Source organism: Rhincodon typus, chromosome 22, assembly GCF_021869965.1.
Source record: "Rhincodon typus isolate 14 chromosome 22, sRhiTyp1.1, whole genome shotgun sequence".
Classification (NCBI taxonomy): domain Eukaryota; kingdom Metazoa; phylum Chordata; class Chondrichthyes; order Orectolobiformes; family Rhincodontidae; genus Rhincodon; species Rhincodon typus.
Window position 1 is genome coordinate 19,699,697 of NC_063353.1, and position 11,980 is coordinate 19,711,676.

Below are 11,980 nucleotides of genomic sequence, written 5' to 3' on the forward strand. Positions count from 1 at the left end.
CCACTACTTGTTAAAGCCACTACTTGTTAAAGCCACTACTTGTTAAACCTTGCTAACCAGCAAACTGTTTGCTTATATGCTCTGTTTCCTGTTGGCTATCCGATTTCCTCTATCGGTGTCAATTTGTTACCCTCTACAGAAAAGATTTTAATTTCCATGTTAACCTTTGATGTAACACTTTAACAAATGCGGTTAGAAATTGAAAGTACAGTACATCTGCTAGTTTCCCTTTGCTTCCTCTGAGAAGTCCAAGAAATTGGTTTAAAGGATTTCCCTTCCACAAAACTAAGTTGATTCTGCCTGATTTCCAGCTTTCCAGATGACTTGTGTGATAGCATCTTTAAAAATCACTGACCGCTTCATCTCATGATAAATGTTAAGCTTAATGGCCTGGCGTTTCCAGCTTTCTAGCTTCCTATTTGAATAAAGGAGTTAAATTGACTTTTCCAATCGAACAGGACTGTCCCCGAATCTTCGAAAATTTGGGAAATTAAAACAATGCATCAGCCATATCAATATTTAATTTTTTTTAAGATTCTTGAATGTCAGTCTTTCGGATCCACGACATGTCAGCCTGCAACTCCAATAATTTGCTGATACCACTGCCCTGATGATTGTTGTTTTCCTGAATTCTTTCATCCCTTCCCTTCTCTAATTTGCAGATACCTATGGTATGTTACTTTGTATTCTTCATATTGAAGACTGATGTGAAATACCTGTTCATTCATCCATCATCTCCTTATTCTCCATGAATAATTCTTCACACAGGCTTTCTGTAGACCATATGTTTATTTTGTTGACACTTCATTTTTCTAAATATTTATACAAACCCTTGCAGTCTATTTTTCTATTTCTGGCTAACTTTCTCTCACATTCTAATTTTTTCCTCTTTTGTTGTTCAATATATTCTGTCCAGTCTTCTGCTATACCACCTGTTTTTGCACAAATTATATCTTTAAGATTCATGCTATCTTCAATCTCCTTAATTAACCACAGAGGTGTGTCTCCATCCCTTTTGGAATTTTTCTTGTTGGAACGTATTTATTCTGTGGATTCTGAAATATCCCCTTAAATGTCTGCCACTGTATCTATCTTGAGCTATTCCTCAACCAAATTTGCCAGTTCACTTTAGTTAATTCTGATTTTGTGTCCTCATAATTGTCCTTCATTAAGTATGAAATGTTTGTCTTGGACCCACCCATCTGTCCCTCAAACTGATTGCAAAATTCAATCATACTATGGTCATTGCTACCAAGTTGTTCCCTCATTGAAATTATTGATTAATTATATCTCATTGCACATTACCAGGTCGGGTATAGCCTGCTGTCTGATTGGTTCTGCAATGTGCTGTTCTAACAAATTAGCCCAAGAACATTCTGTAATCACATCCAGGCTACCTTTGCTCATTTGATTACTTCAGTCTACATGCGGATGGAAATTCCTCCCCGACAAGCTCCCATTCTTTCTTTGCTTTATTCCATCCTATTGTGAGACTGGGAAGTGTGTATACCTCTCCCTTAAGTGACTTCCTGCCTTTATAATTTCGCATTTCCACCTGAACTGTTTCTCAAGCCTGGTTTTCTAACCTTAAACCATCCTTCTCTATGCAGCTAAAGAATGGCATTCCTCCATTTTTTCCTAGCTTCTTTTCCTTCCTAAAATGTCTTTGCCCTTCAATTTTAGGTCTCAGTCTTTGTTATCCTGCACCATGTCTCTATAGTGTTTATCAGATCATACTTGTTTGTTTCTGTTTGTGCTACCAATTCATCTATTTATTTTGAATATTATGTGCAGAGCTTTTACTTTTGTTCTTAATCTCTGGCTTTATCTGTTGATTTACTATTAGATTTCTACTGTCTATCCTTTCTAGTCATGGTGTTTATCATTTTCCAAACTATTCATGCTTTTCTGTCATACTTTGTTTATCTGTTCTTGGATATACTATATCTTCCTAAATTTGATCCCATGCCCTTACAATTTAGTTTAAATCCTCGAACATCAGCCCGGTAAAGTGTAGACTGTTCGAATGGAGCAGGCCCCACTTCCTGGAGTACGAGTATGTCAGAACTCCATGAACCTGAACCTACTTGTATCACACCAGTCTTTGAGCCATGCATTGATCTCCCTTATCTGATTTTTCCTACATTGTTTGCAAGTAGCTCAGGTAATAATCTAGAGATTATCACCTTTTGGGGTTCTGTTTTTTTTTATATTGCTTTTAGCTCCTTATGCTGACTATGCTGAACCATTTTTTGGTCCTGCCTATGTCATTGGTACTATCAGGGACCATGCTGACTGGATCCTTCCCTCCCACTATAAATTCCTCTCTGTCCATGAGCAGATGTCTTCTGCTGGCACCAGCGACAAAGTCTTCAGGACTCTAGATCTGTGCCTTCAGGTAATATAGTCAATCCTCCTGTCTGTGCTGTCTGCTGTGATCTCTAAATTCCTTCTCCATTCGAATGGTTTTCAGTACCACAGTGCCATGATCAATTATCTCATCTACCCTGCAGCGCTTGCTTACTGTCATCCAAACAGGCTGAATGAACTTCAGATATGTTGGACAATTGCAGACACTGAAGCTCTTATAGTCCTGGCCTGCAGGTTCCCTTGCCACTTTAGCCGCAGTCACACTCCCCTGTCCCTGACCGCTAATCACATCAGAACTCCCTATTGTAAGTGATGTGACTGGCTTCTTGCACAGAATATTCAGGGAACTGCAATCTGTCATAATGTGTGGCAATGTGTATAGTTTGGCCTCAGTTCAAAGTCCGTGCCGAAGCTGCAAATGCTCACTGCGGACGTGTTTGCTGTGGATCATACTGGCATTGAGGAGATTGTACATGGACAAGACCCTTGAGGAATATAAAGAAAGCAGGAAAGAACTTAAACAAGGAGTTAGGAGGGCTGAAAGGGGTCACAATGTTCTTGGCAAGTAGAATTAAGGAGAATCCAAAGGCATTTCATACAGGGGTAGCTAGGGAAAGATAGGTCCACTCGAGGACAAAGGAGGGAATTTATATATGGAGCCATAGGAAGTGGATAAGGCCCTTAATGGTACTTGGTATCAGTATTCACCAAGAAGAAGGACATGGATGATGGTAAGTTTAGGAAGGGGTATATTGATATTCTAGGCCATGTCAATATTAAGGAGGTGGTTTTGGGTGTCTTAATAAACATGGCTTTACATGGGGAGGTCTTGTCTCTCAAATTAGTTAGGCGAGATCACATGGGATTCAGGATGAGCTGGCCAATTTGGAATCAAAATTAGCTTATGAACAGGAGACAGTGTGATGGTGGAGGGTTGTTTTTTGGACTGGGAGACCTGTTCCACAGGGATCGATGCTGGTTCATTTTTGTTGGTCATTTATATAAATGAGTTAGATGAGAATGTAGAAAGCATGGTTAGTAAGTTTGCGGATGACACCAAAATTGGTGATATAGTGGATGGTGAAGGTGGTTATCAAAGATTACGAAGAAGAAATCTTGATCAATTGGGTCAATAGACTGAAGATTGGCAGATGGAGTTTAATTTGGATAAATGTGAGGTATTACATTTTGGAAAAAGAAACAAAGACAAGATTTCTACAATTAAAAGTAGGGCCTTGGGCAGTGTTGTAGAACAGAGAGGCCTAGGGGTTCAGGTACACAATTCTATGAAGCTTGCATCATAGGTAGATGGTAGTTAAGGCATTTAGCATGCTTGCCTTCATTGCTCAGACCTTTGAATGTAGGAGTTTGGACATTTCATTGAGGTTGTACAGGACACTGGTGAGGCCTGTTCTGGAGTACTGTGACCAGTTCTGGTGGCCCTGTTATAGAAGGAATATTATTAAGCTGGAGAGGGTTCAGAAGAGATTTACCAGGAATGGAGGGTTTGAGTTATAAGGAGAAGGTGGATAGGCTGTGACTTTTTTTGCTGGAGTGTAGGAGGTTGAGAGGTGACCTTATTGGGGGTTTATAAAATAATGAGGGATAAAGGTAGGATGAATAGCAGGTGTCTTTTCCCTCGAGTGGGGGATTTCAAGACCAGGGAGCATATTTTTAAGGTGAGAGGAGAAAGATTTAAAGACATGAGAAGCAGCTTTTTCACAGTGTGTGTGAAATGAATGGATCTCCAGAGGAAGTGGTGGATGCAGGTACAGCTACAGCGTTTAAATAAGTACATGAATAAAAAGTGTTTGGTCAGATATATGCTGAGTGCAGGCAGGTGGGACTAGTTTAGTTTGGGATTATGGTCGGCATGGGCTGGTCGGACCGAAGAGTCTGTTTCCATGCTCTGTGACCCTATAAATTTGATATAGTTTTTGAGGAGGTGACATTGATTGAGGGCAGGGCTGTCTATATTTGACAAGGTCCTTCATGGAAGACTGGTCCAGTAGATTAAGTCACGTGAGACCACAGTGAGTTGGTAGGCTGACGAGTGGTGTTTTGCAAGGATCAGTGCTGGGACCTCTGGTAATATATATAAACAATTTGGATGAAAATGTAGGTGTTCTGATTTGGTAAGTTTTCAGACAAAACAAAAATTGCTATAGTTGTGGATAATGAGAAGGTTGTCAGGGATGCAGCAGGATGTAGATTGGTTGGAAAGCTGACTGGAGAAATGGCAAATGGAGTTTAATCTGGACATGTATGAGGTGATGCATTTTGGGAGGTCAAATACAAGACTAAATGGCAGAATCCTTTGGAGTATTTATATACAGAGGCAACTTGGGATCCAAGTCCATAGCTCCATGAACATAGCTGTACAAGTGGATTGTACGGTAAAGAAGACATGGCGTTTTTGCCTTTATTGGTTGGGACATTGAGTCTAAAAGTTGGGAAGTGATGTTGCAGCAGCATAAAACTTTAGTTAGGCCACATTTGGAGTATTTTATGCTGTTCAGGTCGCCACACTACAAGAAGGATGTGGAGGCTTTGGAAAGTGTGCGAAAAAGGGTTAGCAGGATGTTGCCTGGATTGGAGTGTGTTTATCAATAAGTGGAGGTCGGTCAAACTTGGATTGATTTTGCTAGAGCGTTGGAGGCTGAGGGATGACTGATAGAAGTATATAAAGTTATGAGAGGGACGGATAGGTCGAGAGTCAGTCTTTTTCCCAAGGTGGAAATGTCAAATATTATGAGCATAGGTTTAAGGGGGTGGGGTGGGTGGAGTTCAAAGGGCATGTGTAAAGCAAGTTTCTCATGTAGAGGCTACTGGGTGCCTAGAATGAGCTGCCAGGGGAGGTGGTAGAGGCAGGTACGATAGCAGTGTTGAAGAGGCATTTGGACAGACACATGAACAGGTGGGGAATAGAGGGACATGTGCAGGCAGATGAGATTAGTTTAGAATGGCATAATGGTCAGTACGGACATGTTGGGCTGAATGGCCTATTCCTGTGTTGCACAGTTCCATGTTCATACTACAGCTGTTTCATATCCGAAATTCCTTAATGTGCTAATTACAAATTTTTTTTAAACATATTTAATCTTGACACCTGTTCTATACTATTTTAAAGCTTTAAAAATAGAATATACCATAACTGGTTATCAGATACTAAACAAACATCTTGCTTTGATAGCTAGCGAAAGCAAAGGAACATCAACTTCCTCTCTGTCATTGCTTACCCAACATCCACCATTCTGTTCAAAGTTGGACTGACCTGTTTCAGTTTGTTAGTTGTAAGTAGTTCAGCCCCTGGCACCTAACCAAAAAAAAACTGATTTCCTCTTTAAATAACTTTAGCTGCTCTCAATTAGAGCTTGTATATCTCTACTTAAAGTCTGGATGAATTTTAGAATTTAAGTAGTAATATTGCACATAAACATTTAAAAGTGAAATGCCAACAATATTAGATTTTGGAAAGCAACTAAGGTCCACTGTTGTGGGTAAATCATGGTAAGCTACCTTGAATTCAGCTACTTTATGAAGAAATCTCACAGAAAATCTAGTACTGAAACAATAATTTAAACTTAATTGTGTGTAGCAACCAAAAAAAAAACCCTCAAGTAAGCAAGTTAAGACACAACTGAACTTTGCTACTATCCAGTGAATGGTGGAAGTTAACTGTGATTCCAACCAACAATGTCTGTGTCTCTCTCTCTCTCTCTCTCTGTGTGTCCAGGATTTGATCTTTGTGCAGTGTTGTTCTTTGAAATTCTGTTGAAGAAGAGTTCTGGTGTTGGATCTTAATAGAGTCTTTTTTGTCCTTCAGATCTCTGGGGTGACAGTATTGAAATTACAGATTCTTTCATCCAAATTATTGATTACTCCTCCGGAACTCTTGGTTTGCAGCTTGTCTTCTTATCAGAAGTACCTCCTCTTTTCCTTGTTACATTTGGCGTTAGCTGTCTGTTTGAAAATGCAGCTTTCCTGTGATTAACTCCCTAAATTTTTCTGTAGGACAGTACGTTGTCCTTATGGCAGAAGGCAGCCATTGATCAAGCAGATGTCAAAATAGCTTTGTTCGTGTCACTTTGCCGACTCCTCCTAGGCATGGCTAATTGCTTTCAATTCCTGTATAAGCTTGTGCTGGTCCTTTAATAATTTATTCCAATTATTATTTGTTTATTGCTGCTTCTTTCCGTGTAAAGGTTTGTGTATGTTTGTTCTTTTAATCTAGGAACAGTTGTTAAAGTTCTGAAGTTTATAATATCACACCACCTTAGTCCCAGCAATGCTTAAAATCCACAAATTTAACACGAAAGTATTGATTAGCTTCTGATTTTCTGAAGTTTCACATCCTATTTCACGTTTTAGGTCTAGTAGTAATGATCTGTGAGATCATGTGATTTACTTCTATTATTGCCCTTTTCCTTTATTGTCTCAGATATTTGCAATCATTATAGCTTGAATTTCCTTGGTTCTTTGTAAACTAATTTGTAAACTAAATTGTGACTCATCTTCTAAAGTTGATGTAAAAATGTGCACAATTCAAATGTTTGAACAAATCTTGAAATACTTCTAAATTTAAGTGCTTTTTACATCTATTTTTATTGCATATACATTTATTTGTGATAATTTTGTGCGTACTTTCAAATATTTAATAACCCAACCCGATGATGCTGCATTATGCAATCAACAAGCACACTATTCTTTCTCAAGTTCAAATTTCTTCCTCCTGTGATTGTGTGAATGCTACATGGAATATGTTTGTACAGGTTTAAAACCGTTTGCGTGTACATGGGTCCTTGTATCAGATCGCAATTTTAATTATCTTGTCTGAGTTTATTTGATTTTGAATTGGTTTGAACTTGTGCTTTGTTTTTACCATGCCTTTTTGGTTATCTTTTGGAAAGAGAGGCAAACACAGGTGATACAGTGTGCGTTACTTCAGACTGTATATGGAGCAGGAGTACCTTGTAAAGATCTGTTGCTGCTGTTGACAAGAGATTTGGATAAGAACCTGGAATAAAAATTACAGAGATATAGGTTGGGTAATGAGTTGGATGCTGAATAATGGGACTGACTGGATTGTTCCTTGGAGTCAGCACAGACTTGATGAACCAAGAACCCCCTTCCAAACTATGTTATTCAGCGATTTAATAGGAATCAATTTTGGCCACTTCTGTCATTCAATAAGGATATGGATTATTTCTACCCTAAAGTTATCCATGTTTTTTAGACTCTCTATGCCCTGTATCTTCTGATAGCAAACATCGATTGAACTCCGATTTGAAATTAATTGACCTGGTATCTGCTGCTTATTGTGGTCAAGAATTACATATTTATACCATCCTTTGAGTTGTGTTTTCTAATGTGTATCCCGACTGGTCTGGCTCATAATTTAAGAATATGCTTGTGTATCCTCAAATCTTTATCCATTGGTGAAAGATGTTTTCTTTGTCCCCTTGTTTCCATTCAAAATTCTAAATCGTTGATTAAATCATACCTTAACTTATGAGAACTATCTGCCTAGTTAATGTAAAATCTCTTCTCAATTTAACTCTTGGAGCTTTGGTAGTATTCTAGTGAATTGTTGCTTATTGTACTGTCAACAGTACTTCTGTTACTCAGGACTTGGTATAGGTGCAGCAAAGTCTTTTCTTGTAATTCTATCCATCTATTTAGAAAGGGTGACATTCCATTTGCCTGTTTATAATTTTCGTCCTAGAGTGATCAGTGTACAGAGACTGCAAAACTCTTCCTCATTTTCTGCATTTTGGATGACCTTGTTAACTTGGACTGAAATCCACCTGACAGATTAAGCAAATGGGGAAAAAAACTAAAAATCTTGTAGTTTTATACACCTGTGCTGTTCTGCAAATCTACAGTACATTCACAAACCTGCGTATGTGGCTTCCTATTGTGCAAGCTAAGTCATTAATAAATAAGAGCATAAGCCCTTGCGGGCTGTCAGCAGTCAGTTCCTCCCAATTTGATTACATTACCATTATCTCTCTACCATCTCAGCAATGTTCTAATCAGGTCAATAATTAGTTGTCAGTCCTATAAACTTCAATTTTAGCAAACCATCTCTTGTGTAGAATGTTAGTGTATGCCTTCTAAAATGTTCACAGGCCTTTCTGTGTCTACTACTTCAATTACTTCCTCAAATATTATCCTCAAGAAAGCAGCCCATGACCAGTTGCAGCGATGACTTGGGTGACATTCAGGCTTGAGTGAATAAGTGGTAAGTAACATTTGTGCCATGTAAATGTCAGGTAATGATCATTTATGACAACATTTAATAGCATTACTGTTGCGGAATTCTTCCATTATCAACATTGAGGAATGGCATTGGCCAAAAACTTAACTGGAACAGTTAGGTAAATAATATGGCAACAGTTCAGATGTTGGATATCCTGGGGCAAAGAATTCATCACCTGATTTTACCCTGGCAAGTCTCTCAATCCTGTAATTTTCAATGAGGTCATCTCCTCTTCTTGTAATTTCCAATGAGTAGAGTCCTACCCTGTTTAGTCTTTGTCCATAGGACAATCCCTCCATACCAGGAATCATCCTTGTGAACCTTCTCTGAACTGCCTCCAATGAAATGATACCTTTCCTTTAATAAGCGAGCTAATACTGCTCACAGTACTCCAGATATGCTATCATCAGCAACCTGTCCGGTTTCAGTAAGGCTTCCCTACTCTTATACTTGACCCCCATGAAATATGGATGAGCATTCCATTAATCTTCCTGTTTATTTGCTGCACCTGTGTTCTAACTGTTTTGTGCACAAGTAGCCCCCAGCTCCTTTGTGTTACAGCTTTCAGTTGCATTTTTTCTCCATTCAAATGATACCCTGTTCTTGTGTTCTCCCTTCCAAAGTTAGGAATCTGACATCATGCTCTCCATTAGCCAGAATGAGTACAACTTCAGCAGCACTCGAGGCTGAACACCATCTTGGACCAATCAGCTTATTTAATTGATGTCCCCTTTTTGACTTTAACCATTAATTCTGCTAAACAGAATACTGGAAGCTGTATGCATCATCTAATGCACTGTAGCAACTTGTGAAGATTTCTTTGACTGCACGTCAAAAGTATGTGAGGGTTACATTCGGAAGAATGAGCACCAGGTGGAAGGCACCATTTACAACCCTACCAAGTCTCTCTATTCTGACTTGGAAATATATCTGTTACCTCGTTGCTGGGTCAAAATTCTTTGAGGTTGTTTCCAGCAGCACTGAGTGTGGCAGTACAACATGGACTGCTTCAGTCTAGGAAAGCAACTCACTGCTGCCTTCTCAAGGGCAGCCAGGGATGAGCAATAAATGCTGGCCTTGCCAGTGATGCTCATGTCTTATGGAAATTTGAAGAATATCAAAATCCTTTGTTTCATTTGTTATGTGATGTGATCGACCTGTTATAAATGCTTGCTGACTTTTTCTAATCAGTTGAAGTTTCTTGATGAAAGCAAAACAAAATTATCATTTCAATTAACCCTGTGGACTGCAGCCAAAGTGATTTTTGTTTTCTTTCCCTTTACTCATAATACCAATATCTATTAGTCTTTGAATATATGTGTGTACAAGAAGTTTTAGAAAGGAGTTAGAATTTTAACTGGTAGATCAGGATGCCAGCAATTCAGAGTCAGTGACCTGTGGTTAGAATTTACTTATTTGTAATAAATTGTGGTTCTTGTTGAGTACCGAAACATGGTCGGTGTTTTCTGTTAGCCTGGGTCCATCTGAGAAGTAAATTTCGGATTTTGCGCACTTCGATAAAAATTTTTTAGCTTCTGTGTCAGCTGTGGGAATAGCAAAACTTGATTTCTGGTGTATTAGCACAGAGAGGTGTGACAATTGTTGCATTTACGTTGTGTCTCGTGGAAAATGCTGCTGTTGGGAGGCAGAGGTCGCGCTGGCCTCCTGTATTGGATTCAGCAACATTAAGTGCTGAGGTAGTCGCCATCAATATGTATGGTTTGAAAACAAGCAAAGTGGAGAGAGATGGCCTTAATCGTTACCTGAAAGTAGTGATTTTTTAATTGTACTTCATTTAGCTGCAAAACAATATCATATACTTTTGAGAATTATGTAGTTTTAAGTGCACCTGGTTGTGAGAAATAGCAACCTTGAATTTTTTTCTGAACTTTTAAAGTAATTTTCTAGGGTTGCAGTACAAAATCTGTTCATTACTCAAATCAATCACTTGAATAAATGCAAGGTATCATTGCCATTCTGTGATTTCCCTTTTGTTTGCTTTAATTTAAAGTGTGACTAAAATATAAAAGGTACAGTTGGAAAAATGTTTCACACTCTGATCTGTTCGGCATTCTAGTATTTTCTCTGGCCTTGTGCAAAATTTTGTTAATACAGTTTATCATGGTACAATCATTGAATTTAGAAATTTGATGCATTTGTCCTGAAATGGCATTGTCCTACACAATTTATCTAAACATATTATCTGTGATCGTGTTGACACAAATATCTTCAAAATGTGGGAAAATAATACCAGAGTAACAGAAAAAGGTAGAGTACTTCCTGTCTAGATATGTTTGCCGTGCAAATATCCAGGTCACGTTATTTCATTGAGCAGTGTCTTCATGCCACTGTCAGTGAATTGGAGGAGGAGGACTTCCTGCAGCACTTGGAACATGTATTTGAATGCAGACAGCATACTTACAGATTATTTACAATGTGTTGATGAGAAACAGAAAATATAGTAATTTCTGCCCATTAAAAGAATAGTTTGTCTCGTATAGCACGTTAAGTAGAAGGCAGATGCATGCAAGTTGCATGTATTAAATCAGTATATTAAGCGGAGCAGTCTGATTGAAATGTTAGTTCTCCCATCATTGCCATTCTAACTGGGTGTGATGGTGTCATAACATGCACTAATTGACACTAGTAATACCATCTGAATAATTTGAGTTGAACAACAGCATGTGTGTAGTCTGTCCCTGAAAGTCTCAATGCTGATGAAAAATGCTGTTGCGTGCCATTCTTAATATTCGATTGTGTGACTGTAAATGTTTCCATTTTGATGCAAAGAACAATGGAGTGTTGAAATCTTGTTTGAGTCAATTTCATGTTGTGTTGATTTATTTGTAACATTTCAAATACAGTAATTCTGTGGTTATAATCTAGTGTGTGTAATTTACAGGTTTAGATAATTTTGAGAAGACTCCTCTTCAGAGACCGCAGTCTGTTCCTTCTGGATCAACAATTCCATTGGTAGCAAGAATTACAGACCAGAATACCTCTGATGCTCCTTTGATGACAGAAAGAGAAATGTTTCGACTAGAAAAATTCAGACAGCTTCTGGCAGGTCCAAACACTGATTTAGGTAAGTGTCAACTAAGGTGAGGTAACGAGGTACTGTGAGGCTAGGTAATGTGCAGGAATCCTATTATCTAATTGACTAGTTCAGAGTGGGCTTATCATTTGATGCCTCCTTTCAGAGAATGAACCTCTCTTAAAATGTAGGCTTTATCCATTCAGCCAAGATTACCAATGCAGGGAACATAAAGTGGAATTAAATCAAAGCAATAGGAAAGGTAAGAAAATCTTATGTGATGGCTGCTGTTCACTGAAAGCAGCCATTGACTT

The 11,980-nt window shown here is 38.5% G+C and overlaps 1 protein-coding gene across 1 annotated transcript in view; it reads left to right on the forward strand.

Moving 5' to 3' along the window:
• The window catches only part of LOC109911495 (TBC1 domain family member 22A-like), a 27,734-nt gene extending 15,982 nt beyond the window's left edge, over positions 1-11,752 (forward strand). Inside the window, exon 4 of the mRNA XM_020510816.2 lies at positions 11,535-11,752. Within this exon, the coding sequence (XP_020366405.2) occupies positions 11,535-11,737 (203 nt within the window). The 3' untranslated portion in view covers positions 11,738-11,752. The remainder of the gene's footprint in view (positions 1-11,534) is intronic.
• Positions 11,753-11,980: the final 228 nt, after the last annotated feature.